We start from the raw sequence: 26950 nt of genomic DNA on the forward strand, positions 1-26950 counted from the left end.
CGGTCGAGTCCAGAGCCCTAACCACTACTCCACACTGCTGCCATAATTGTATCCTTAATAAAGACTTAAGGAGGCTGTGTGGTCCAGTGGTTAAAGTAAAGTCCTTGTGACCGGGAGGTCCCCAGTTCAAATCCCACCTCAACCACCTACTCATTGTGCTCTGTTTTTCAGGTGAGATGTAATTGTAAGTGACTCTGCAGCTGATGCATAGTTCACACACCCTAGTCTCTGTAAGTCGCCTTGGATAAAAGTGTCTGCTAAATAAACAAATAATAATAATGATATCCAGCAAATTGTTCATCCACTTATTTTAATATTTTCCATGTTCATTATTATATATACTGTAAGTAGATGTTTTAAGGTATCCTGGTAGAGAAGCTGTTTAAATTTTATTTGCCAAAGTACAAACAAAAAAAAAAAATGTATTTATGGTACCTAGTCAGTACAACTTTTATTATATTTACTGCCCCTCAGAATTTTTTGGGTTTCTGAAAGGTTTGATCTGTCATGTAAATGGACTGGTGGCTTTTACTGTACTTTAGTTTTTACCCCTGTAAAAACTAAAGTAAAGCTTTAGTTTTTACAATACTGTGTTCTGTATTGTATACTGTGTTCTGTGTTCAAATAAAGGCTAGAGTGATTTGCCAATAGATTAGAAGTTCCTGGGAGGATTTTAAAGACACTCCTCCATCTTTTTCCCACCCTCGTGTGGATTTCAATCTTGAACTCTGCCTTTAATAGCTTCCAGACCCCAGCATCTCTGTTCTGGAGTGTTCCATCTGTTCCCACAACACATGACACAGATTATAGTCACGCAGTCATTTCCAGTCAGAATCCTTTTCTTTCCCAGCAGTCACTGCTGACAGAGAGGCATGACAATGCACACTTTAACCAGAAACCCCCAAGACAATTGCTACCAAGAGTATCTGGTCATGACTGTGGGTGTGATCATTTTAAAGGAGGCAACAAAGGCTATTGACTTTGTTTGAAACCTTGCAGCCTGCACAGAATCTGAGAGAAGGTTTGCCTTGACTAGGTGACCCAATTAAGCACATTAGGTTCAGTTCAATAAAGAATAAGAATGTGTAATTCTAAGATTCTTAACTTTAGGAGTCTGTTAGTTATTACCTATTATTCCAGTGAGTATAATAAGGGTTGTAATCTTGGTAGTCTGTCTGTGTGAAGACCAATCCCTAATCACGTCTGGATGCTACCCATGGCCAGTTTCAGTGCTCGGGTTCAGACCCAGCCTAAATAGACATGTACTAAACATGAGTTACTACATAAAGTTAAATAGTTAATCAGAGACTTATACCTTGTAGGCAGTGGATCAATTACACCTGAAAAGGAGACTTTTGGGGTCTTGAAAGCTATGGTTTATGTACTGTAGAACAGTATATAACCTAATACACAGTATCCTCCTCAAATCAATTATTTCAAAATTGTGAAGCAACCACCGTGCAGAGTGCGCCCAGTTTCACACTCGTACAATGTTGCTTCTGTTATTGCCTCAGCATACCTCAGAACCTGCCAGGCAGCATTCAAATGGGACCCTTTAGCCTTTCAAACAGTTTGGCGGGGAAGTGGCCAAAGTGAGACGGGCAAACACAAACAGAGCAGAAGGCTGTGGGAATAGAATGAATAATGTATTCTCTAACAGAATCCCCCGCCGGCTCTTTCCAGTGTTTGTAAACTAATGCAATACAATGTGGGATTGTATATCTTGTGGAGGGGAAAGGGGACTTTGTGTTTGTCCTGTGTCATTTTTACAAGTATTTTATCGACATTAAGAGCTCTGTTTGTTACTGTTTTATTTACGCAGTATTCTTTTTTAGTAAAGCTGTTTTCTTGATAGAATATCAGAATGTATATAACTGCAAAGTAATTAACCTAGTGCATGAGGAATGTAACCATGGTGTGCTAATTTTTGGTTTCATAATGTGTATTTGTCCAGTAATTTTGATTATTTTCTGTTCCAGATTGTCTTTAGTGAGAATTAATTATGATCATTGGGGCAGAAATGTAGCAAGATTAAAGAGGAAAGGCTAAAAATCACAAAGCTTGAATAACAGGATTGTGCTTAGAAGAGCAATAGGAATGATTGTCTTTCCTCTTCAACTGAACCCTTTGGAACGGCCCAGTGAATATAGGCTGAATGTATGCATAACACCACAACAGTGCAAAGCTACACGCAACCAAGCTTTTCACCCCTTGCATTTCTTTAGCTCACTGGTGACACACTATCAAACAAAAGCGCTGCTAAATAAATACATGCAGCCTGGGGTACAAGCGATGAGAAAACATCAGAAGAAAAAGACAATGATGGGTTGTTTACAGTGTTTACTGAAAAAGTCCCAAAACAAGACATTCTCTTTATTGCAGTTAAATGTGTTTTTTTTGGGTTTTTTTCTCAGCCTCCTCTTGCAATTTTCCCAGCACTGTTTATCTTGTGGCCATAGAGATGTTTAAACAGGAAATGGCAAAAATGCCTGCTGTCGACTGGGTTTCTCTGTGTACTCTTCATGCATCTAGAACCATGGGCCAAAACAGAGTCTATCTGAGCTGCATAGACAGCATTGAGTTCCCAGTGCTGGTGCCTCTAAACTTCACAATTGATTGCTAATGTGTTTTATCACCATTACCCAGAAAAGAACATGGTGATAAATGTAACGATGTTAAGAATTCTTTGAAGTCCAAGATACAGTTACTATTTTTTTTCACAGTGCTAACAGTAAAAAAAAAAAAAAATTAATTGAAACAAATGTGCAATCACCCTAAATGGACATGTTACCATAGCAACCCGACTAGACTGCCAGGTTTTCATAGCAACCCGACTGCACGGGTCAGGATACAACCCCATTATTTACACTATATTGCCAGAAACAAATTAAACAGGGCTGTTGTTACTTGTTCAATTAGGAAATATCTGGGCCTGGATTCAGAATCACTACAATAGCTGAGTGAGGCCTACTCATGCAGAATAAGCATAGGGCCCACCTGTAAGGTGTTTAAAACCATATCAAGATTCCAACTCTGAGCAAAATGAGTGCTGACAACAGCCCTGGGACTTTCAAATGGGCTTACAAGCCAATTGTGGGCTCAAGAGTTACCTTTACATTTTCTATTTACAGTTTGTTGACATTTCAAAAAAGCAGTTTTACCAGCCGATATACATGCTTTCTGCTTCTTTAAAGCCTTACCATTCTCCTGCTACTATAGTACCTGCAGCATCAGGCTGATCTAGAATCTGCAAGGTCAGCTACAGCCTAGGGAAACAAAATAAAATGCAAGCACATGTATTTGCTAACATCATACCTAGTCAGAATGGATTCATGAATACAGTGCTTTTTAATTTTTTTAAGAATGGTTCAGTGTTAGTCATGCATCACTGAGTTTGAAATCTCATTTGCCTAAATAGACCTAAATAATGAAATAATAGGGGGGATGAAAGAGAGCTTCTAGTGGTGTTGGCACATGGTGTATGTCAAATAGCTTTGTCATCGATCCATACCCTCCCTGTTGCAGGCCTCTCCTTAGAACTTCCTGACTTCCACAGTCAAACAGCCGGAGTCCCGTTGAGGTCATTGATAAGTAACGTGCCAGCCTGTGTAAAACCGCACAGCTAGTTGTAGACTTGGGTTTATACTTTGGTAAGCTCATCTTTCTACGATATAGTGTAGAACACAGTTAGGTCGACTTCAGTCCGTGCCATAAACTCATCTCTTTACCTATAATCACTACTTTTTCTGAAAGAAAAAACATAGATTACAATTCTGAACTAATAAGTAATAACTTCAAAAATTATACTACTTACTCATAAACTAACATCTCAACTATTGTGGGTAAAAGATTTTGGAAATCTAACCCTGTCTTGTAAAATGCACTTACGTTATGTCTTTTGATATTTATAAAGGGGAACATAACAGTTTTAGCCACATTGAAAAAAAAAATGGAATCTTGTCATGGAAAACTGATCCCAGACTATCTTAAATCTTGACACTTAAAACGCATGTGCTCAAAGTAAATGTAATATTATTTTTTAGTTGTTACAAAAACCTGCCCTGATAATTGTTGTACAAGAACCCTGAATTAAATAAAGAGGTGAATTACTTCTGTCTGGATGCCTTTGATACCCCAGACATCTGGAACGCAGCTTGACCTGTAGGGGGAAGGTATCATGGGGAGTAACTGCACACAGGCCTAACTAAATGTCACTTGAAAAAGTGTCAAGTTACATACCTTGGCTGACTGTGAGACCCAGCTTTATCGATGGTCTCTGTATCAGGTCAATGACATCTTCAATGTATGTCCTTTTCAGGTTGTCAATTCATCCAGTAACAAGGCTCTGAAGACATTCTCTACTCTAGGTTTCTAGAGTAGAAATCTAGAGTATTGCCACTAAAAAAAATAAATGTTACTGTTGTTCATTTTGTTCTCCTTGTTGAAGAGGCTAAACATAGTAAATGAAGACAGGGTTTACTCCCACCAATGTCCTTTATGGTTATTACATTCTCCTATGTTTATTCCCTGTATAAGGATGATGGCATCATTAGATGTTAGTTCTTCTTGCTACATGTCCGGCCCACTGTCATTTCAGTTTTTTCGCTCTTGTAATAACATTGCATACTTTTGTTTGTGCTCTTATCCTTTTCCTGTCTCTTCTTGTTATTCCCAGCGTGCATCTTTCCATACTCCATTCAGTCATTTGTAATTTTTGAGTCATTTTTGCATTGAAAGTCCAGGTTTCGCATCCGAAAGTTAGCACTGGCAGCACGCATTGGTCGAAGACTTTCCTCTTGAGGCATAAGGGTAGTTTCCCTTTCAGAACCATGCTTAATCTTCCAATGACACTCCAGCCATCATTAGATTTTAGTTGGCGTCATTAGATTTTTAGCTAAATAAGAAAGCAATAGCACACACCAAGGTGTTTAAATATGGTCCAGGGTCTGCATGCCTAGGGGGGTTGTCAACAGCCTAGACGTGTGAATGCTAGTTCATATTTGAAAAACATATTTGGAGTGTGGGATTTGGGATTAAAGAGGTTGTCAAAACTAGATTAATTTTCTAAGTTATAGATTAAATAAATCATTCTATATGCAGAATAAATTGTAAGATAAAGCACAATTGTGAGCTAATGATGTGATTGAATTCAAACGTTTGAAGAAGTTAATATAGTTTCCTTTACTTGTTTAACAATCATTCTCTTTTCAGAGCTATACCTGAAAAATGAAGAAGGATTGGAAGAAATCCACCTTCTCTACTGCCATTCTTCTTACAGGTAAGAGCAACTGAAATCCATTACAATATGATTCTTTTAATTGAAATGCACAGATGCATCAAAATAAAAGGGCTAAGTCTTTTGTTGCATCGCCAGCAATCATTTTTATGATCTATGAATTTGATTTTATTCCAGTCCTAAAAGAATGTGTGAACTATTTATATACTGTATGTACGCATAGAGGTAGCAACCGGGTGCCTGAGTTTTAAGGTGCCTGACTGAATCTCTTTTTACTACACCGCTATCTGTTATTAATTGGATAATTTACAAAAATGCCCTGGGTACTATATATATATATATATATATATATATACATATATATATATATATATATATATATATATATATATTGTGACAAAGCACAACTCACTCGGGTTCGTTGCCCCTTTAAAAATACGACCCAGAACAATGAAATGGATTTTTAAGCGCTGGTGCGCTATTTTTAATAAACACAAAAATCAAACAGACAAAACCAAATAAACACCTAGCTCTTATCGAGCACTAACTACACACACAGGAACCTAACTAACACAGGACGGCTAAGCCGTTTCCCTGCCCCAAAACTTAATTAAACCACACAGGTTTGACACAGCACTTACTTCTGTCTGACTGCTTGGAGACAGAGCACACTATCTGCCTCCTTCCATAGAACAGACTGGCTGCTTTCTTTAAATACCCTGCACCTGGCTCTGATTTACAATGATCACCAGGTGCAGGGGATAATTAAATAATAAAACAAAACAATTACATCAACCCATGTGCATTTGCACATGTTTTCTGCAGGGAGGATTTAACCCCCTCCCTGCTGTCTCACAATATATATATTATCATCATCATCATCAGCCTTTTTCAGTCCACTGCTGGATGAAGGCCTCCCCAAGATTTTTCCACAAAGGCCTGTCTGCTGCTTTCCTCATCCACGTTCCTCCGGCGTGTTTCCTAATTTTATCTTGCCATCTTCTGGAGGTCTTCTTCTTGGTCGCTTTATATCTCTTGGGATCCAGTCTAATATCTCTTTGGTCCAGCAATGGTCTGTTCTTCTTGCTACGTGTCTGGCCCACTGCCATTTCAGTTTTTTCGCTCTTATAATAACATTGCATACTTTTGTTTGTGCTCTTATCCATTTCTTCCTTTTCCTGTCTCTTCTTGTTATTCCCAGCATGCATCTTTCCATACTCGGTTTAGTTGTTTGTAATTCTTTAGTCATTTTTGCATTGACGGTCCAGGTTTCATATCTATAAGCACTAGGAACTAGACTTTCCTCTTGAGGCATAAGGGTAGTTTCCCTTTCAGAACCATGCTTAACCTTCCAAAGGCACTCCAGCCCATTTCACACATTTGGTTCTCTGTTGCCGAAACTAACTGTCCTAAGCATACGTAGTTATTGACTTCTTCAAGCTTGATCCCACTGACTTCAATTGCCTACATATATATATATAAAATACTTCAGTTATTTCTATCAAACCTAATTCTTTTTTTAAGCGATTCTACAGTTCTGCACAGGGGCACGTAGACCAGTCATTTCACCTGAGGATTCTGAGCATGTTCTGGACCTTTCCTCTACCTTCACCCTCACCTGCTCTGGATCTGACAAGGTTGTGTGGAAATACAGGCAGGATGCCAGTGTGACTGAAGTGCAGGGCGAGTTATCTAGCAACCTCACTCTGCACAGGGTATCGGGGAGACACACTGGGCTGTACACCTGCCAGCACAAGAGTGCAGAAGAACAAGAGAAAAGCACATACATTTTTGTGCCAGGTTGGTGACAGTGTCTTTATTTTTACAAATGTAAGCTTGACTGTGTTGGTTTGAAAGTATAAAAACACCAAACTAAATCCATGATATACCATATGCTGTATCATGTCCCCAAAAACCTTTATTACCAAACTCCTGTAAACTTTTAGTTGAAAATGTATAGTTAACAGATGCATAATAAAAGATATATGTAAATCAAGATATATATTGTGTAATGACCCATATGGATCTTGATTTGTTAAATATAATTATAGAATTCATTCAGTTCAATTAAATAATAATATATATAAAAACATCTGACATTGGTGATATAGTTCAAAGATGTAATGCAAATGTTGGATATTTGAGGGGAAAGCTGGTGAATTATGATTAAAAAAAAAAAATACATGTGCACTTAGGTTGTAGAACTGAATATGGTCTTACACTGTAGATCTCCGTATCCTCACTTTGGTAAGAGCCTGAATAACCATACATCTTAGAGCAATGGTACTGTGTGCTACTGAGATGAGACTTTCTCTGCTTTGGTTTACTGTACAGACTGTATGTTCCTTCCTCAGATCCAGACATGTGGTTCTTACCACTGGAGCATGGCGAATCAGTGGTGATGAAAACGAACGCCAAAGCCACCTTTCCCTGCTTTGTCACCAACCCCGCTTTTAATGTCACCCTTCATGATAAGTCACATGACCTGCCTGTTCCTGGATCGTACAAGCCACAGGAAGGCTTTACAGGGAAAGTCGAAGACAAGTCCTATTACTGCAGGGCAACCTTCAATGGAACCCAGAGAGAGTCAGAGCAGTTTTATGTTTACAGCATAATAGGTAACCATCTTCTCATACTTTTTATTGATAGCTACCTCCATACACATGACCTGAACTCTCCCTTGTTTTTTGTATACATGAGTACAGTGTTGCAGGGACAAGCATGTGTTCCCTTAGCTCTATTGTGGATGCCTCTGTTGAAGCATACAGGACCTTCACATTGATGTTTTGGGACAGGTGAAGTCATCTTAAGAAATGTGATTGCAAACTGTTTTTTTTTTGTTTTCTTTTGTTATATATTAAATTGCTTTGTTATTTATTTTGAAAGTGAATAATAGATATTGTTCACTCAGAACAAGGTCACTTTCAGTTTCACAAGTCCCCTAGTAGTGTTAATTCATGCTGTTTTTCTTCTCTTTTTTTTTTCAACGTTTAGTTCCAGAGGCGATTGAAGCCATTATCAACGCCACACAGGCGGTACTGAAGCAAGGAGAGCCTCTTATGGTTAACTGTTCCATTCATGGCTCGGAGCTTGCTTATTTCAGTTGGGATTACCCACGCAAAGCTGTAAGTAGCAATGAATTCTGTTTTAGGTGACAAAAACCTACCTGCTACATAAAAATTGGTAGAAAACTGGTACGAGCAAGGTAAAAATAGGGTTTTGTGTTACTGTATCTCACCATTGTTCTTATTTAAGAGAGCTTGGTTAAATTTTATGTTGGTGTTTTATTTCCACCATCCTACGTAAAAGAAAGGTTTAGTAAATACAGCTCCCCATACATAAAAACTGATGAAGTGGCAAAAGAAGGAATGTTTAATCTGTACAAACAGTAATGAGATGTATATATTTGTCAATATATAAATATATATTTAAAATCACTATATATATATATATATATATATATATATATATATATATATATATATATATACACGTCCCTCATACATTCTATTGTTTTTCATGTTAGCATGGCAATGGAACCCTTCCCTATGGTGACCATATTAGCTAGTTATTATATTATTATTATTATCATCATTATTATTATTATTATTATTATTATTATTATTATTTATTTATTAGCAGACGCCCTTATCCAGGGCGACTTACAATTGTTACAAGATATCACATTATTTTTACATACAATTACATTATTTTGACACATTTTTACATACAATTACATTATTCTGACACATTATATAATAACATGTATAGAGTTCATCTTCAGTGCAAACTGTATTTTATCTTTTAAACAAACATTCTTCAAATGAGTCAGAGCTTTGTGAATCGGGTTCAGCTGTGCAAATTGGCCCTGCATTCACCCTAGATTGTCAATCTGGCGGACTGTCTTTTGGTCATTTTTCTTTAAAGCAAGCCTTCTCCATCCCCTCCATTAGGCAGGCAAAACTATTGAGCAAATAACAGATGTGACAGCTGGCCTGGAGTGGAGCCTGCGGTCTATCCTGAACATTTCCAACGCCACTCTGGAAGATTCAGGCCTGTATTACTGCAACGTCACAGAGAATGTCGGGGAGCAGGAGGCTTATGATCATATCAAGATCACAGTTCTTGGTAGGTTGTCTGATCAAGGAACAGAGCCTCAGTTTGAGTGCTTTGATATTAAGCCTCATCACACTGTGGTTGAATATCCCTTATAAATAGTGAATAATGCATCTATAAATAATGAAAACATACTACAACTGATTTCTAAGTGATTTATACATGGCTCCTATACTAAAGCATGTCTGAAGAATGTGTGCTTGTAGCCATGTTGTATTTGACAGATATCTTACCCACTTTAACCCTAACCATTCTCCTTCCTCCTCTTTCTCTTTAGATTCTTTGTTCTTTCTCTTATCTTCATTTTATTTGAATCCAATGTAACTATCTTCTACCTTATCACCAATTTCAACACATTGAGATAGCAAACCTCTATATATTGAGTGGCACCACACTGGAGAAATTTGTCACATTTGATTTAATATATTTTAAAACTTGTTCCTGTTAATTTTAATATATAAATGATTATTTTCAAAATAAACTAGTTCTGTTTTGGTATGTCTAATTCCATGCCAGGTTTTGTTCTAGTTAGCCTTCAAATTCTGCTGACTGCTGTTTTTCTACTAAACTGAATTGGATGTCTATTATTTAACAAATAGGAAATTGAGTTGCAGCCTCCCTGAGATAAACATACGTGTAATGAATAAAAACCTTATGCTTCTAGACTCTAGAGTGTGCCCTGATATTACACTGCTGGTCAAACATCCTGAGCCAAAGAGCATAAACAGTCACTTCAGTACAAACACACACACACATATATATATATATATATATATATATATATATATATATATATATATATATATAGATAGATAGATAGATAGATAGATAGATAGATAGATAGATAGATAGATAGATAGATAGATAGATATAGATAGATATAGCAATGTAAATGGCAAGCCCTGTTCTGTGTGCAGATAGAGGGGGTGGCTGGAAAACCATGTGTATTTTGGCTCTGTTTTGAAACAGCACCGATGTGTATGTTTTTGCTGAGCAAGGGATTTTTATTTATTTTTATTTATTTTTTTAAATGGAAATACTTACCTGTCTTTCTATGTGCTTTCACAGAGAAGGGGTTTGTCAGGCTAAGCTCTGACCTCAACAGGAATCTGTCTGTCAAACTCCACGAGAGCTTCGATGTCAGTGTGGTGATAGAGGCCTACCCGAAGCCTTCAGTGCACTGGCTGAAGGACAATAGCATAGTAATGGAGAGTAGCGACGAAGTTTCCATGGAAACCACAGAGGAAGAAGAGACCAGGTAACAGTGTAGTTGATACTGTTGAGAATAACGGCAAAATATGCCTTTGATACCTTCAAATAGCTCCTTTGGAATTGTTAGGTAAAACTTAGAAGAAGTTGAGTAAAGTAGATAGACATTTTGGCCAGTGCCTTCTTCGGCGTACTGGCAAAATATATCCTCCAGACCTTTGTAAAACATGCTATGATAATTCTTCTAGAAGCTGTGCATTCTTTATTATTAATAACAGTACCAGCTAATGATAACTTCTCCCTCTATTTTCTTGTTTGAAGGTACCTCAGCACGTTGACACTGGTTCGAATTAAAACAGAACAGAGCGGTTTTTACACAATCAGAGTCTCTAATGAAGATGAGATCCAGGAGTTGACCTTCGATCTTAATGTCAATGGTAAGTGAACTGCATTTGGTAATAGGGACAATGCCAGGGTTTAATAGTGGTGAATAAATAAATTGTTACCAAACCCACCAGTCACTGTATGTCCCTCATACATTTATATGACTTTTATATAACCAGTACAATTTGTATAAATAATATTCAATTAAAAATGGTATACCGCAATGCAGGCTGAGAATCGACATCTTGTTTTCAAAGGAGTCCTGATAAAAACAGAAGCAGAGGTTCAATAAACGACAGTATCTGCACTACTACAAACCACACCACAAATACAAGTTCATGTTGTGAATCTCAAGTTGTGCTTCCCCTTTCTCTTGTAGTGCCTCCCAGGATTGTGGAGCTTTCAGACCACCACCCCTCCGACAAGGGCCAGGCTGTGGTCTGTGTGGCCGAGGGGGCTCCCTCCCCTGAAATAGAGTGGTTCAGCTGCAGCCAGATGAAAAAGTGAGTCTGACAGGCCCTGTTAACACAGCTTGAAAGAATGCTTTACCAGACTTGAGATTTGTTGTAAACCTTCACTTTCTCCACTAGAGGGCAGTGGCTCACCATTTTTAGGTGTTTTTAGAACTGACTCCATCATACACTTGATAGTTTTCTTAGAGGAAAAAGGCAGTATTTATTTATTTAAGTTTTAGATGTGGGTGCATTTAATTCTAGACAATTGCCTAGGAGGCTTAATTCTGAGCTTTACTGTTTACAGAATAATTACAATATTAATTCACTAGGTGGTGCTAGTGTATATTAAAACATTTAGATATTTTTACACACCCCTTGTAGATTAGATAGAACTACATATTTAACAAGCAAATCTTTGTTTTGGTCCACCAAACAAACTAAGGCTATTCAGCCCTGGTCCTGGAGGGCCACTGTCCCTCCTGGTTTTTGTTCTAAATATACACTAAATTAATTGGAGCAATTAAGCTTCTAATAAGCACTTAATTGATCCAATTAAGTAATTTAGGTTACAGTTGGAACAAAACCCAGGAGGGACAGCAGCCCTCCAGGACCAGGGTTGAGTAGCCCTACTGTATACTGTTTCATTAACTTCATAAAAACTGCATCTCCTTGCCCCCTAAAGACAAGATGAGACAGACTTTAATATAGGGCTGATTGTAGGGCTCAGAGGGTGGGCGGTTCCATATCCAAAACTGCAAATTCGTATGTCCATATTGACAGTGTTATGGAAAGCGCTTCTAAGTTTCTGTCCAGTACGTACAAAAGACCACAGTCTAACTTTCTGTTTTACTAAATGTCCACAGATGCAGCAACAGAACTGTTCTCTGGAACCCTCTAGCCACAGACCCTGATAATATCAGCATTCAGACCAATGTGAGCTTCAATGAGAGTCGGAAAGTTTATCTGGCACGGAGCGTTATCGTCTTTCAGAATGTGCCGACGATGCTTTCCATCCGCTGTGAAGCCAGGAACAAGCTTGGGAGAAAAACACAAGACGTCAAACTGGTTTCACACTGTAGGTATTGCTTTTGTTGGAACAAGTAGCACACAAAAGTGCTCGCTAAATACATTTGCAAACTGTTTCCTGTTGGCTCCAGCTGTGTTTTTTTAGTTTTTTTTTTCTTTTTGCGTGTGTGTCAGACTGTTTATAAGAACTGAATGGACCTCAACATGTTTTTAAAGTTAGAATACTCAGCAATTTTCCTAGTTTGCTTTAAATAATAATACTATAACAAAAGCACTTAGTAGATTCGAATGGCAGAGAGCCAATGTTCCTGCTTAACTGCTGTAACACGCGCCGTCACTCACGGTCGTTCGTTGCCCCTTTAATAATTGACCCACACAGGAACTTGAAGTTTAGCACTTCTGCACACTTTTAATACAGAGAACCATAAAATGAACAAACAAAAGCCTAGCTCTTACAAGCACTTACTACACATACAGCAGGTCCCTGACTGACTCGCAGGACAGCTAAGCTGTTTACCTGCCATAAAACACAAAAACAATACACAAACAAAAACTTTGCAGTACTACGTTTGCGTGATTCCCTTTTGAATACCTTTCAACGGTTCACGACCAGGCTCTGCCTTCATCAGCAGCCCTGAAGAGACTGACTGCTTTTTTTAAATACCCTGCACTTGGCTCTAATTTACAACAATAGCCAGGTGCAGGTGATAATTAAACAATAATTAAATTAACAAATAATAATGCAATAACACACTTTTTTAAGCAGGGAGGATATTTACCCCCCTCCTTGCTGTGCTACACTGCCAGTTAAGTGATTGGTGGTACTCAACTGATAATGATAGAATATGTCTGCTAAGAGCTTTGAGAGGTTATTCAACCTCTTCATAGGGCTTATTCTTGTAATGGAATCGTTCCTCCAGTGTTTGGCTACACCGGTACACAATAATTCTTATGTAGTCATTTATTTTTCTCTCTTGCAGTGTTAAACTCCCAGGTGGCAATAACAGCCGCCATCGTAGCCTTGCTGGTTATTGCTGTAATTGCAGTTGTTGTGCTCATCATACTGTGGAGAAAGGTAAGATACAGCATTCCTGAACATGTTAACCTCCTTTTATCCCAAGGGAAACGAGACACACTGTATATATGATAACACTGTGGGCTCAATCCTTGATCAGAGAATGTGTTAATTGTGTTGACTGAATATAGCAGTGTTATATCTTGCTTGATTGTTGTTGCTGTTGGTTTCTTGAGCGCTCAGTTTGTCTTTACTATGTTGGTCACTAAAAATTCCAGTGTTTGTCTGTATTCAGAAACCTCGCTATGAGATCCGTTGGAAGGTGATCGAGTCAGTCAGCTCTGACGGTCATGAGTACATTTACGTGGACCCCATGCACCTGCCCTACGACTCCAGCTGGGAATTCCCAAGAGACTGCTTGGTGTTGGGTAAGATGGGAATACGGTCATTACCAGGGCAATAGCTTACAAAACCACCAGTTCCACCATTGAGGGAGGTAGTTCACATTGTGAGATTCCTTGCCAGAATTACGTTGAGCAGAATAATATTTAACTGAATAAGAAGTCCAGACTCCTTGGGCAGTTTATGTACATCACATATTGCATTAGCCAGTTCATTTGCACAAGTCACAGAGTCAGTTACAGCAACCCGTTGTGTAGCACAATACGTTTAAAGAGGTTACCATCTCATATTTAGTGCCAGCTGTGAAATACATTCAGATTGTATTATAACTTATTGTTATTACTACATAAACTAATTACCAGCAATATGGCTTTACTAACTCTAGCCTCACAATACATTGTCCTTCATTGGGACGTGGGGTCAGACGTCAGTCTCCAGTAATCACACATTTCTATGATTGGTTGTTTGCATTAAAAATGCTTTTTAGTTGTGTTTACCTTAGAGGTGTCATCCTTCATATGCAAGGTGCATCACAAACATCAAGATTTTCAAGGAAAGTGGCTGAATTAGCCTTACCAAAAATTAGCCACTTGCACGAAGCCGAAGCCTGAATCTCAAATACTACCGAACCTGGAATTCAGCCGGCTGCTTTAAAAAGATTTTTGAATCACATTTTTGTTATTTAAACTTTACAAACTACATTCCTTGAAATGAATTTATTATAAAGTCCAGGTATGTCTTGTTAGCAGTCCAATGTATTATGATAATGATCTTGTGATCAGTGGTTTTGCTGTATAAAGCATCACCCACATGTATCTATTTCTTTCTTGCCATTGTATTTATTCTGAGTACTTTTTGCTTCAGGTCGGACTTTGGGTTCAGGAGCCTTTGGACGGGTTGTGGAAGCATCCGCTCATGGCCTCAGTCATTCCCAGTCAACCACTAAAGTGGCTGTGAAAATGCTCAAATGTAGGTTTCCTATGATGCACATGTAAGGTTTATGTGTTAGGGTAAACATGGAATTAACTACTTTGCTATAGATATTAACAATAGGGACAATGCCAGGGTTTAATAGTGGTGAATAAATAAATTGTTACCAAACCCACCAGTCACTGTATGTCCCTCATACATCTATATGACTTTTATATAACCAGTACAATTTGTATAAATAATATTCAATTAAAAATTGTATACCGTAATATAATTTAGCCCTGGTTAATTGTTTACCCTATTTCGTTCCATACATTTCTGCACATGCTTTGTCTCTTCAATCAATTTAAATCTGTTCTACTTTTGCAAATCGCTTCCAGTAAACTGGTTTAACATTACCAATAAATGTTACTCTCAAAAGATATTGCCAATACATTTTCATCTTACACACACACACACACACTATATACACTATATTCCTCTTAAACAAGCTTAATCAGGTTTCAGTGTGTCATAATGAAGCCTTCTTAAACTCTGTTTACTTTCCAAAACGTAAACAGAGGATGTCTAGACACCAACTGCCAAAATAATTGACCCTTCTGTCACACTAGCATCTGTAATATTGTGCAATAATAGTCACCCGCTTTCATAGAAATAAACAAATATTCAAATATAGCAACATCCAAGCATCCCTACAAGAAGATATATAAAAACAGTATGTGAGCAGCGAGTACAGAAATGTAATGGTATTTGGAAGCCTTGGATTTGATCCAGCTCTTTCCTTTTGACACACTGCTCCATATCCATTTCTTCCTCCTTTGTGACTCACAGCCACAGCTAAGAGGAGCGAGACTCAGGCTCTGATGTCAGAGTTGAAGATCATGAGCCATTTGGGACCTCATCTTAACATTGTTAACCTGCTGGGAGCCTGCACTAAACGAGGTACAAACCAGGGTTCAAAGCACTTTTGTTTTTCTCCGGAGAAGCATCAATAGGCAGAATGGCCTCCTCTTGTTCCTATCTTTTCTAATGTTCGTATCGTCTTATTTCTTAAATACAATTATAAGCGGATATTTGCTGCCTCCTTACTATCTCCAGTTGCTTGTTTTGCAGTTCCCTTGCCCTCAACTGAATAAGAGGGCATCTTTTACACATACACCCAAGATGCGTAACGTAACGTACTAACCAATAAAAGTGTATTTAATGATATGTGCCAGATAAAACCATACTGAATCTCTTTTAATAAAAGTAGATTAATACCAAAGGTCACTATAAGAGGATTGAGATACCTAATCACTGGGGAATTCCCTTATAAAAGTTTACTACAGTAAAAACATGGCAAAGTGTAATAAAGCATAGTGGTAAAGCATAGGTAAGCATTATAAAGCCCAGCAAGATATGCTAAAGCATATTTAAAAACCTGGCAAATCATGGTAATACATGGTAAATGCATAGTATAACCATGTTAAAAGCATGGAGAGACTGCCAAATTACCATGCAAATTTACTGTTGTAAACTTATTAAGGGCTCGTACACCTTTTTTATTTGCATTGTGTAAATTGTTTCACCTTTTTTTTACCTTTTAGGTCCTATCTTTCTTATAACGGAGTATTGTCGCCATGGAGACCTGGTAGACTACCTCCACAGAAACAAGCACACCTTTCTGCAGTACTACGCTGATAAAACCAGGAGAGACAGCGATATGTGTGGAAACACCACCTCTGAAGGCCAGGGGAAAAGGTACCCTTGAGAAATTGTTTTGTCATCCACCACACATAACCACAACACAACACACACAATAACATCCCATACCGAATTATTTTGAAATACAGAAATGTATCAGAGCTTTTGCTTTAGAAACAAGCAATTTTTTTTTTTTTTTTTTTCCAGTTACGTGACGCTGTTCAGTGAGAGTGACGGTGGATACATGGACATGAGCAAGGATGACACCACTGAATATGTTCCCATGCTGGAACTGTCAGACAACATCAAGTATGCAGATATTGAGCCATCCGTGTATGAAACACCATACCAACAGGACAATTACCAAGGGCAAGGTAAGAGACTGGAAAACAGGAAGGATTTCATTTTAACATTAAAGGCTTCTCAACCTTTGCTAACACAGGCTCAAATAATCATATACTAATATAATAATCAACTACCTTTCCAGAAAAGTTAGAAAAATACCACTGGGATATTGCTATAATACCAGTGCAAAGCACACAGTTACCATCAATCTCAACATATTTTAATCAAATATTCCACAGTGGCTCTGATAGTTTAGCACAGTACTGCAGATATGGTACCATGGCACTGCAATGGATTATCAGTATTTGTTGGTTCATCCTTATGAAACAACTCGTATGTCAAAATGTGACCACATGGGGATTGTTCCTCTAACTTGACTAGACACAAGAGTTTGTAGAGGAGAGATATACAGCACCACTCTGCCTCAGAGGTAGAAAATAATCTATATAATCTATATAATAATTGATATAATCTATTATTTCTGAGTTCAGGGTGGAATTAGGGTCTTTTGCATGCTAGAGGGCATTCTGGCTGCAATTGTACAGATTATAACTGAAATACAGGTGTTTGCCATCTTTGTTAGAATTACCCAGAACACTTGGCAATAACTAGACATGACTGTACTGTGTGCATATCAGTCTGGTTTGAGTGTGTGGATAATGGCCCTGCTTGTTCCCGCTGTAGCTCCAGAGAGAGTTGACAATGCCCTGGTGATTAACGAGTCTCCAATTCTGAGCTACACAGACCTGGTGGGATTCAGTTACCAGGTGGCTAAAGGAATGGAGTTCCTGGCTTCCAAAAACGTGAGTGCCATCATAGGAAGGTACATCATTATGTATTGTTCTGCTGTCTGTTCACAGTCAGGAAACTTAGTTACAAAACCACTGCAAAAACACAACAGAAGTAATTGACTTAAAGTTGTCAGAATAAGTAATAAGTGTGTTTCTTTTTGTTGCTGATCCAATAAAATCTAAAATTAAAAACCTAATTATTAATATTTAAAATTACTGGACAAAGTTACAAGGATTCCATCTGCTGTATTATTCTGCAAGTGTGAACTCCCATTCAGAACCTCCTAGCACACCACAATAGTAATCTCTTAGAGCTCAGCAATAAATTTTTTGTGTGTGTTTTTTTTTTTTTCAAACTGCAGTGTGTACATCGTGACCTAGCAGCGAGAAACGTCTTGATTTGTGAAGGAAAGCTGGTGAAGATCTGTGACTTCGGGCTCGCACGAGACATCATGCACGATTCTAACTACATCTCCAAAGGCAGCGTGAGTTACGACTTGAAAAAACTGGGCTCTCGGAGGGGGTGGGCGGCAGACAAATGGTGTTTCATAAGATCCTTAAGAAATGTTACCGGTCGTTTGGTTTGTGACACAAATTCATAACCTGTTTTCCACACAAAGGGACACAGACCATTTCAACCTTCTTAACTCTATTTTGTATTCATATTTTAAGTGCAAAAAAGCCATCCCAAAATCATCAGATAAATTGTGATGGAACCTCAATTAATTTAGTTTTCTGATGCCCGTCATCTGGCACTAAATAAAGAACCTCTAAAGGTCTAAAGTGAGCGCAATGCCAATACAATCCATATGAAAAAAGGGATATCAAAAAACCAGCAGTTGGTAAGGTCATTTGCATGTATGCTTATAATGACTTTTTTTCGTCAATGGCAATCAGTTTAAGAGCAGGTCACTTATCTCATTATCACATCACCACAGACATTCCTGCCCCTGAAATGGATGGCACCAGAGAGTATCTTCCACAACCTGTACACGACACTGAGTGACTCCTGGTCTTTTGGCATTCTGCTGTGGGAGATCTTCACTATGGGTAGGTACCTAGTCTTAGTCAAGAACTATAATGACATGGCTACCCCCATGGACCCAGTCATGCTCTTTGTTCCAGACACACAATTAATCCTTGATAGATGTTCTTTCAGCCAACACGTCCCAGAAACACTATTATGACTATTAAGAAGGCCGTATTCTTTTCCTTTTTCAAATGGTGTTTTATACCATATACAGCAAGATGAGGAATATCTTGATCGGGCCTCTTTGTGTCAAAAATCTTTGTACCTGTTTTAGTCACCACTAGGTGGCATCTGTTTCAGTCCTCAGACAGACACATTTATTCCACTACATATCGCTCACTGTAGAAATCAGAATGATGTTTCTATTTAGACAGTTTTACAAGCACATATAGCCTGACATCATTGAAATGTGACATAAAATGTGTAAATAAGGTGATTGCTTTCACAACATATGAGGAATTAAATACGAGCAATGATGTTTTGCAGAATTTCTTAGTTTTCTTTGACCTTTTGACATGAGTCTCCCAGCTTTACCGACCACCCTAAAATGCCAAACTCAATTTAAACGCTGCACCATTCAGGTAATCCCTCTTTTCTTCTAGGGGAATATCTCAGGTACACCACATGTGCTTGGCAATCTCTTCATGTTTTCTTACTTGTGGTTTAACGCCCAAGTTTCTTTATTTCAGTTTGTTTCGGTTTCCTGCAGTTTTCTTTCCCCTTTCTTGTAAACATAGTTTCACTCATGGCGCTAAAATGGCCCTTAACAATTGGAAGGACGACTCAAAGTTGTTGTCTTGTCTATTCCAAATGTTCTTTTTCTGGTTTTCTTTGAATGAAAATTACATTATGTTGTTCATTAGACAATACTTATATTAAGTTTTGTATAGTTTACCTCTGAATTTATGATTAACTGTTTGAAGTTATGGACAGATTATTTGAAGAGCACATGTCTTCAATGTAGTATATTACATATGAAATTGTCTTCAGTTCTAAAACTGTATATAGATAATGTGTATATATCTGTATAATATTTATCTAATTTTGAAACCATTTGAATGAATTTATTATTAGAATATTATGAATTAATCTTTGCATTTAAGCCTATCTGTTACAGTAGTAAGATATGAATATCTTGATAAGCACTATTGGATCACATTGCAATGCAGGTGGGACTCCTTACCCAGACCTCCCCATGAATGAATTGTTCTACAACGCTCTCAAGACAGGGTACAGGATGTCAAAGCCTGCCCACGCCTCTGATGAAATGTGAGTCTTTCACTCTACCTCACTTTCTTTTCTTTTTTTTTATCTCTCCACATTTTTCATTTTCTTCTTTGCCTTTTTTCATTCCCTTTATTCTGTTTCTTCGCCATCTACCTCAAATCTTTCTGAGAGAGGTTCCAAGAGCATTCTTAATATCAGTCACGGAAACATAGCAAGAGGAACCACGCAGCTAATTATTTAAACTGCTGAGCACCACTAATAACCTCAGAGAAATCTGCCAGAGAGAGCCTCTGGTGGATGGAGTGGAAGGAACGGGGACAGATCAGTAGAATGAAGCAACAGAGGTATTCTACCAGTGGATGAGATGGCATCTGGAGGTTCCCATCAATGGTTGAACTGGAGATGCCTAAACAAACTTTGAGTGCAGGTTGGGAGATGTAAATCCCAAATGAAAACCTGGGGATTGTGTGAGAGAGAGGAATGTGTTTGCAGAGCCTTACAGACAATGCCACACCTGCTTTGCTGCCCATTGGCTCCCCAGTGTGCCTCAACAGATTTGGCTTCCCCTACACCTAGGGCAGTAGCATGCATAGAATTCTGGGAAGTATCCATCTAGTTGGTGCCAAAGACTCAACGAAGACTGTACAGTTTCATTAGTAATGAAGTGTAGAGCGTTAGGGCTTTTTATGTGTGTTTTTAAGCTTTTTTTTTTTGGGGGGGGGGGGAGGTATAGTAATATTACTTCTAACTTCTGACAACGGGGGTTGTGCAGTTTACAAGGGATTAACAGCTTTTATCGTGCAACATTGTTAGTTCTCAGGTCATTGATCTACAAAAGAAAAATCCTTTCATTACAATTCCTCATTACATTTTTTTTTTTTTTAGTTATGAGATTATGCAGAAATGCTGGAATGAAAAGTATGAGAAAAGGCCAGAGTTTAGTGAGCTGGTTCATGCAGTTGGAAACTTGCTTGCTGACAGCTACACAAAGGTAAGTTGGATTTTCTTGACTTTCCTTCTGTACAGTGAGTATTAGATTTTCTACTTGTTATAGTTATTATATCAATATATTAGATTGCAACTGTGTTTATTATTTGATTAACTGACACCCTATAGATTCTCTTCGATTGTCAGATCTTTAGCATGAGCCACAAGAAGTATGTGACTCTTGCTAAAGATTTGATAGCTCTACTGGTTTATTATCTGTCCTGTGTATCAAATTAAATTTACCACCACCTGTCTACAGAATCCTTTAGTGCTTATCTTTACAAGTTCCCATTGCCCTTCAGTATTTTCCCACTATAAAAGAAAAACATGGAGTGCGGGCGTGACCAAGGAAGGTTCCCTAGCAACGAATGAGGTTGCTGATTTGCAGAGGCTTTGTCCCTTGTCCCTGGCAACTTGCTTTAGGCTAAATTAAATCAGTGAAAAGAGGCTGACAAAACATAACAATACGAAGTGCTGTATAAACCGTGAAAATAAAGATTTCATATGGAATTACAACATGGATGCAGACAGTACACATACAAAGGGACAAGTGAGGCACATAACCTTTAGATGTGTAACGCTATTGAGGGGAAATAACGTGCCTATTCGTATTACATATGTATCATTCCAGCTGAGGGTTGTGGTTGATGACACATGCACCATGTCATAGTTCCAGGATAGGTGTGTACATACCAAAGAAGAGCTATGTAACTCATGCCCCATATTGTGGGAATGTGTCTGAATCTGTTAAAACTGCCTATTGATTACCTTTGGCTGGAGTTGTTCATCCAAAATGTTTTTTGTGTCATGCAGAGATATAACCAGGTGAATGAGGAATTCTTTAAAAGTGACCACCCTGCAATTGTACGCACAAAGCCAAGAATGTCAGGGAACATTGCTGCAGAGGTGAGGCAGGATACTGACAATGAACCAAGCCCTCATAATGAATACATCATCCCCATACCAGACCCCAGACCAGAGGAAGAGGAAGAAATCAACGATATGAATACTGAGAAAAAAACAAGGTAACACTCATCATTAGCCTAAAGCAGAGATTCCCAGCCCAACCAAGTGAATCTGTCCCTCCAGCCTTTTATACAATCCATGCAGCTTTTACGGTTCACCACTTAATAAACTTTTCTAATCAAAACTTTAGTTGTTTGATTTGTCGTGAATCTCCTGTAGCACATATATCTAATTGAAGTATGCCACTCCAAAATAAAATGGTTTTGAACAAAAGCCAAAATCTGTTCCAAAATAGTTTGGTTCAAGGGTTTTTCCACCACTGAATCTCGCTTCTCCAAAATGTTAATTTAAAAACGCAGACAGAAACGTGTTTTTTTTTTTTTCCTGTTATGCCCACTTAGGCTTCATCGGTTGTTACAAAAGGCTTCCTTTGTTCTCTTTCTCAAGCTTGCAAGCAACTGAAGAACAGGATTCAGGTACTGATTCCATGGAGATGCCACATGCAGAGCCAGAGGAATCAGGCCCAGGTTCAGGCCCAAAGCTAGATCAATCTGAGCCAGAAGTGGAGGACAGCTTCCTGTGACCTGGCTGTGGTTCTTCAGGGACACTTGAGTAAACCCTGACCAAAGAAAAGTCAACATGGCTATGACAGGTTCACAGCCCGTGTGATTTAAGGTGGGAGTGCGGAGCCAGTATGGACTTGAGCTTGAAGCTGACAACCTGGTTTCAAAACTCTTACCTCATGTTTTTATTCTTTAGCAAGCAGGGTCACCACAAGAAGGGACACATCTGCTGTACTTCATTTAGTAGCCTCATAAAATATATCCTATTATATCCAGTAATTACTATATAAACACTACAATCTACACGGTGGCAATGTTTTGTGGAGAAAGAGCCTACTGGTACTGTAGAATCTGGTGGTGCTTCTGGTGTTTTTCATTGACTGCCTTATTTCATTGACTGCCTTAAGGTAGCCCATTCCATACCCTGTCCACTCTGTGGAGAGATCAGGTTTGGAAGGATCAGGTTTATCTTATTTTAGGGCTACAGTATTAAGATCCACTGTTGATCAGTAAACAGACCCCAGTGATAATCAAGGCTTCACAATCAATTCTCTTACTTTATTATCATTAGCAATTAGAACTGGTGCCCTTTGTACCAGCTAAGCAGTGAACACCAAACCAAAGGGAAGTTTTGGACGATTAGATGTATTTACAATGACATGTTCCTGTGAACAGGCTGGCTGTAGGGTGACAGGCCAGAAAGAATCACACAAGCAGGCAGTACTGGGGTTGAAACTGAGACCAAAATGAATAAACGAATAAAACAATAATCAGACAGTGGACGAACAGACAAACAAACACGGTAAATCAAAGCAACTTATATTTACTTTTTCCTTCGTTTAGTTTTTTTAATTCTCTCCTCTCCACACCCGTTTTCCACTCACAGAACACACAACCCCGAGTGAGTGAAAGGTGCATCTATATATACTGTTGTGCCGGGACTCAATTACTAATTAATTATTCACTTGAATCCCAGCACGTGAAATAATTTGTGCAACCCCGTGTGCACATACTATTAAATACTTTAAATGCATGTGAAGTACAATCCCCATGCCTAAATACAACTATATATTTTAAATCACTCGTGCTACACAGACCCATTTATATCCCATGCACCAATATCTATACACCAACATTAACACACCACACACAACATATAACACACAAATGCACACAGGGGCGGGGCACATTGCCACAGTTCCCCACAAATAAACAACCTCAGAAATAGTTTCTACAAAGCACATATACTGCTTGTCAGGACGAATGTGTCTGTACATTTGTTCAGCAGTATTTTGTATTGGGTTTTGAACATTGTGGAAGTTAGTGATGCTGGCTTGTCATTGTAATATGTGTTCAAAAGGATTCCCACTAATTAAAGTAAGACTGATGCTCATAGCACTCAATATCACTGGCCCGGCTAGCTGAGGGTTTTGTTTCCAGGTTTGTTTGTGTTTTTTCTCAAAGCTTTTCAAATACAAACGAACTGCACTTTAAATCACACCAAAGTATTATTCTTAATAACAAATATGAATCTTGTGCAATAAATTAAATACATTCCTTTTCATTGTATAGTTAGATGGTACGATTGTGGTTCAACAGTATGTTGTATAAAATAGATATGACTTATGGTACCTGAAATATGCAAACTTGAGGGTACTAAATGAACAAAAAAAAAAGTATATGTATTTAAGGATATTGGATTTAGACTTCATCCCCCACATTGGGAAATAAAATGAAATGTTTTGCATCATCCTATAGAAATCACCAATTTAGCTTCATAAAGTGGAATGAAACCTCCTGAATAATGTTATGTTAACATATTGTTGCATACCGCTTTGTAGTTTTCCATATACTTAACAAAAAACTGACAAAAATTGAAAAATATGACCTTTCAGAATCTAACATGAAATACTGTACCACTATTATGGCCTCCGGTAGACTTTTGTGATATCATTTTGTAGTTTCTTTGATTACATGATGTTAGATAAAATATCTAAATGATGTTCACACACACATATACCGGGGTGTGTGTGTGTGTGTGTGTGTGTGTGTGTGTGTGTGTGTGTGTGTCTATATATATGTCTCAATCCTAAAATTGTAGGTGATGCAAAACCTTTGGCCATAGCTGTAGTTGAAAAAAACAATATTGCAGTTATGAACTATCATTTGGCAGTTAGATTTGAGTTGCTTGTTTTTTTTTTTTCAAAACCTAGCCTACTGTTATATTCTATAGGCTGTTCAACAAAAACTGAGCCGCACATGTGCTCTGACGTGGGTAGATCCTGCAACTGTCCCTCTTGAGTAGCTATGCATAAGAAAAGGGCTTTCCACTACTTACAATTGTTCCTAATGTTGTTATGTGTTGTAGGATTTTTTAAAAGGGAAATGTTTGCATTGTACAATGTTATATCACTGCCAGATGTTCTTGAATTGCCAAGATTCACTCATCTTGTTCATTTAGTATATAAGAGTATATCCTAGAGCAGTGCCCGCACACCAGATTGAGATTTTATTAAGCTGTATTACATTTACTTTTAGATACACTAGTTTATTTTATATAAGAAGGGAATACTTTTTTATGAAATCCAAGCCTTATATGAACCAGAAAAATCACAAAATCTGGACTTCATGATACCATTCATATTATCAAACATGTAAAGTATAGTATATCTGAAATATATCTAAATATAAAAAAACATTACATTTTGTAGCAATGTTGCACTTTTATTCTTTTCCAGCACTATGGAAAGTAAGCATTTTTTTAAAATTTAGATTATGAATATTGTTTTGCTTGTTTGTTTGATTTTTATAATATATATATACTGCAGTATGTGACTGTATTTAGTCATATGTTTAATAGACTGTACGGCTCAGTAAAAATATTAAAGCACTGTCCTTAGTATTTTCATAATGTGGTATTGGCAAAATGTTTTTTTAGATAGGATACTGTTAAGAGCAAATTATCAGGCCAACATTATTTAAACATTCTGGACCAAGTTGTTATACATCTCTGAAGGTATATCTCTAAATTCCTACATACAAGATATTTATTTCTTGAAACTCCTTTCACATTACCACGTATCCTCCAGTCCTCCAATTACGTTTTACAAGAACCAAACTACTAAATTTTAAAATTCAAGATACCTTCATTGTTTTTCAGTTTATTACCTTTAACGTCGGTATTTCTCCATCCAAAAAATAGGAGTTAATTCACTGGAGTAAGCACATAGTAAATATTGCCCTTTTGATTTTAGAAATAGCGGGTGCAAATTTAGTGCTAGGGTACTGGGCTGTTCAGGGTTAAGACATACAGTATACATGTGAGGGGAAGTTTCTCTCAAAATGTCTAGTGACTGAAAGGCAGGTAGCCAATGACTCTGTTGTACAGTATTCAGAACTGATCACCACAGCTCAGTGTATCTCTGTGCTTGAAAGGTAAACTGATTGCTCAGACAGGGCAGTGGCATCCATCAGTGACTCACGTGGCTGTGTCGCCACAGGGATGAAAAATATACTGCCAGTCAGGAATCTTAGATTCTCTCTGCATTGTTAGACAAACAATACATGCATACAAGTGTTAGCCTTTTCTATTCTGTTAAACGTTACATGCAGTTGCTGTGTATATTTCCATGTATACTTCTATCCAAGTTGTTTTTACAGTATTATAAATCATTCTGGGTATTTTACAGAGCTTGTGAATCGGTTACAAGCTGTCGATTGATTCAAATGGTCCGGGATCATCCAAGCTTCCAGCATCTACACATAAATCTAATCCCGACCGTCAATCACAACTTTAGGCTAGATTTGGCATTAGATTGCAAATTCGTTATTTAGGATTGGAATATCATTGGGTCACACTTTATTTTAAGTGGCACTTTTTACGTTTGTTAACAGTTGACAACTAACTTACTAACGGGTTGTTCATGTTGCGTTAATTGTTAATATATATGAACCTATTAATAAACGAATAAACATTTCAATGATATAATCGACTTGGAGTTGTAGCAGTATCTGATGCTTGCTGAAAGTTTTAGCTGTCTTTTAATTAGTTCATAAATAGGTTACTGTATATTAACTATCAGAAACTTCTATTTGCTCATTAAATAAAGCCTGCCAGTAAAAACTGTACAACAGATGCTATTCAGTGTGGATATTCCCTTTAGTACGACTCGACAGCCTGCAGACACAGCACACAGTGCAGACTAATAATCTAGAATACCATGATTGTACACTCTGTGGTACCAAAGATTTGGAAACATGTATTTTAAAATGTTGTAAAACATAACGTTTTTGTATATGCTCTGTATAACATAAAGTACATTACAAATAAAGTTTTTTTTCAAACCTAGTTCGGTACTATTATTATTATTTAATCTTTTATATGGAAGACAAGGCAGAATAAGCAAAGGAAAACAAAAATGCATGAAGGGAAAAGTCAATTGTAGCGTACTATTTTGTGATTTAAAGCATGTTCAGATCCGCCACAGGTATGAAATTTAACAGGAAGTGATGTAATGACTGCCAAAAGAGAACCAAATCATAGTACAATACAAGAGAGATCAGTACTAATGTTAATAAAGCTAAT

At 37.7% G+C, this 26950-nt stretch overlaps 1 protein-coding gene across 1 annotated transcript in view; it reads left to right on the plus strand.

The window, feature by feature from the left end:
* LOC117413283 (platelet-derived growth factor receptor beta) overlaps positions 1-26713 on the plus strand; it is a 38778-nt gene extending 12065 nt beyond the window's left edge. The window contains exons 2-23 of the mRNA XM_034022231.3: positions 5212-5278; positions 6761-7036; positions 7591-7854; positions 8231-8361; positions 9190-9364; positions 10421-10610; positions 10883-10998; positions 11325-11448; positions 12264-12475; positions 13407-13501; positions 13737-13869; positions 14708-14812; positions 15605-15715; positions 16360-16513; positions 16664-16830; positions 17486-17604; positions 17955-18077; positions 18531-18642; positions 19792-19891; positions 20735-20840; positions 21650-21861; positions 22250-26713. Coding sequence (XP_033878122.3) covers positions 5227-5278; positions 6761-7036; positions 7591-7854; positions 8231-8361; positions 9190-9364; positions 10421-10610; positions 10883-10998; positions 11325-11448; positions 12264-12475; positions 13407-13501; positions 13737-13869; positions 14708-14812; positions 15605-15715; positions 16360-16513; positions 16664-16830; positions 17486-17604; positions 17955-18077; positions 18531-18642; positions 19792-19891; positions 20735-20840; positions 21650-21861; positions 22250-22385 — 3213 coding nt within the window. The 5' untranslated portion in view covers positions 5212-5226 and the 3' untranslated portion in view covers positions 22386-26713. The remainder of the gene's footprint in view (positions 1-5211; positions 5279-6760; positions 7037-7590; positions 7855-8230; positions 8362-9189; positions 9365-10420; positions 10611-10882; positions 10999-11324; positions 11449-12263; positions 12476-13406; positions 13502-13736; positions 13870-14707; positions 14813-15604; positions 15716-16359; positions 16514-16663; positions 16831-17485; positions 17605-17954; positions 18078-18530; positions 18643-19791; positions 19892-20734; positions 20841-21649; positions 21862-22249) is intronic.
* Positions 26714-26950: the final 237 nt, after the last annotated feature.

Source organism: Acipenser ruthenus, chromosome 23, assembly GCF_902713425.1.
Source record: "Acipenser ruthenus chromosome 23, fAciRut3.2 maternal haplotype, whole genome shotgun sequence".
Classification (NCBI taxonomy): domain Eukaryota; kingdom Metazoa; phylum Chordata; class Actinopteri; order Acipenseriformes; family Acipenseridae; genus Acipenser; species Acipenser ruthenus.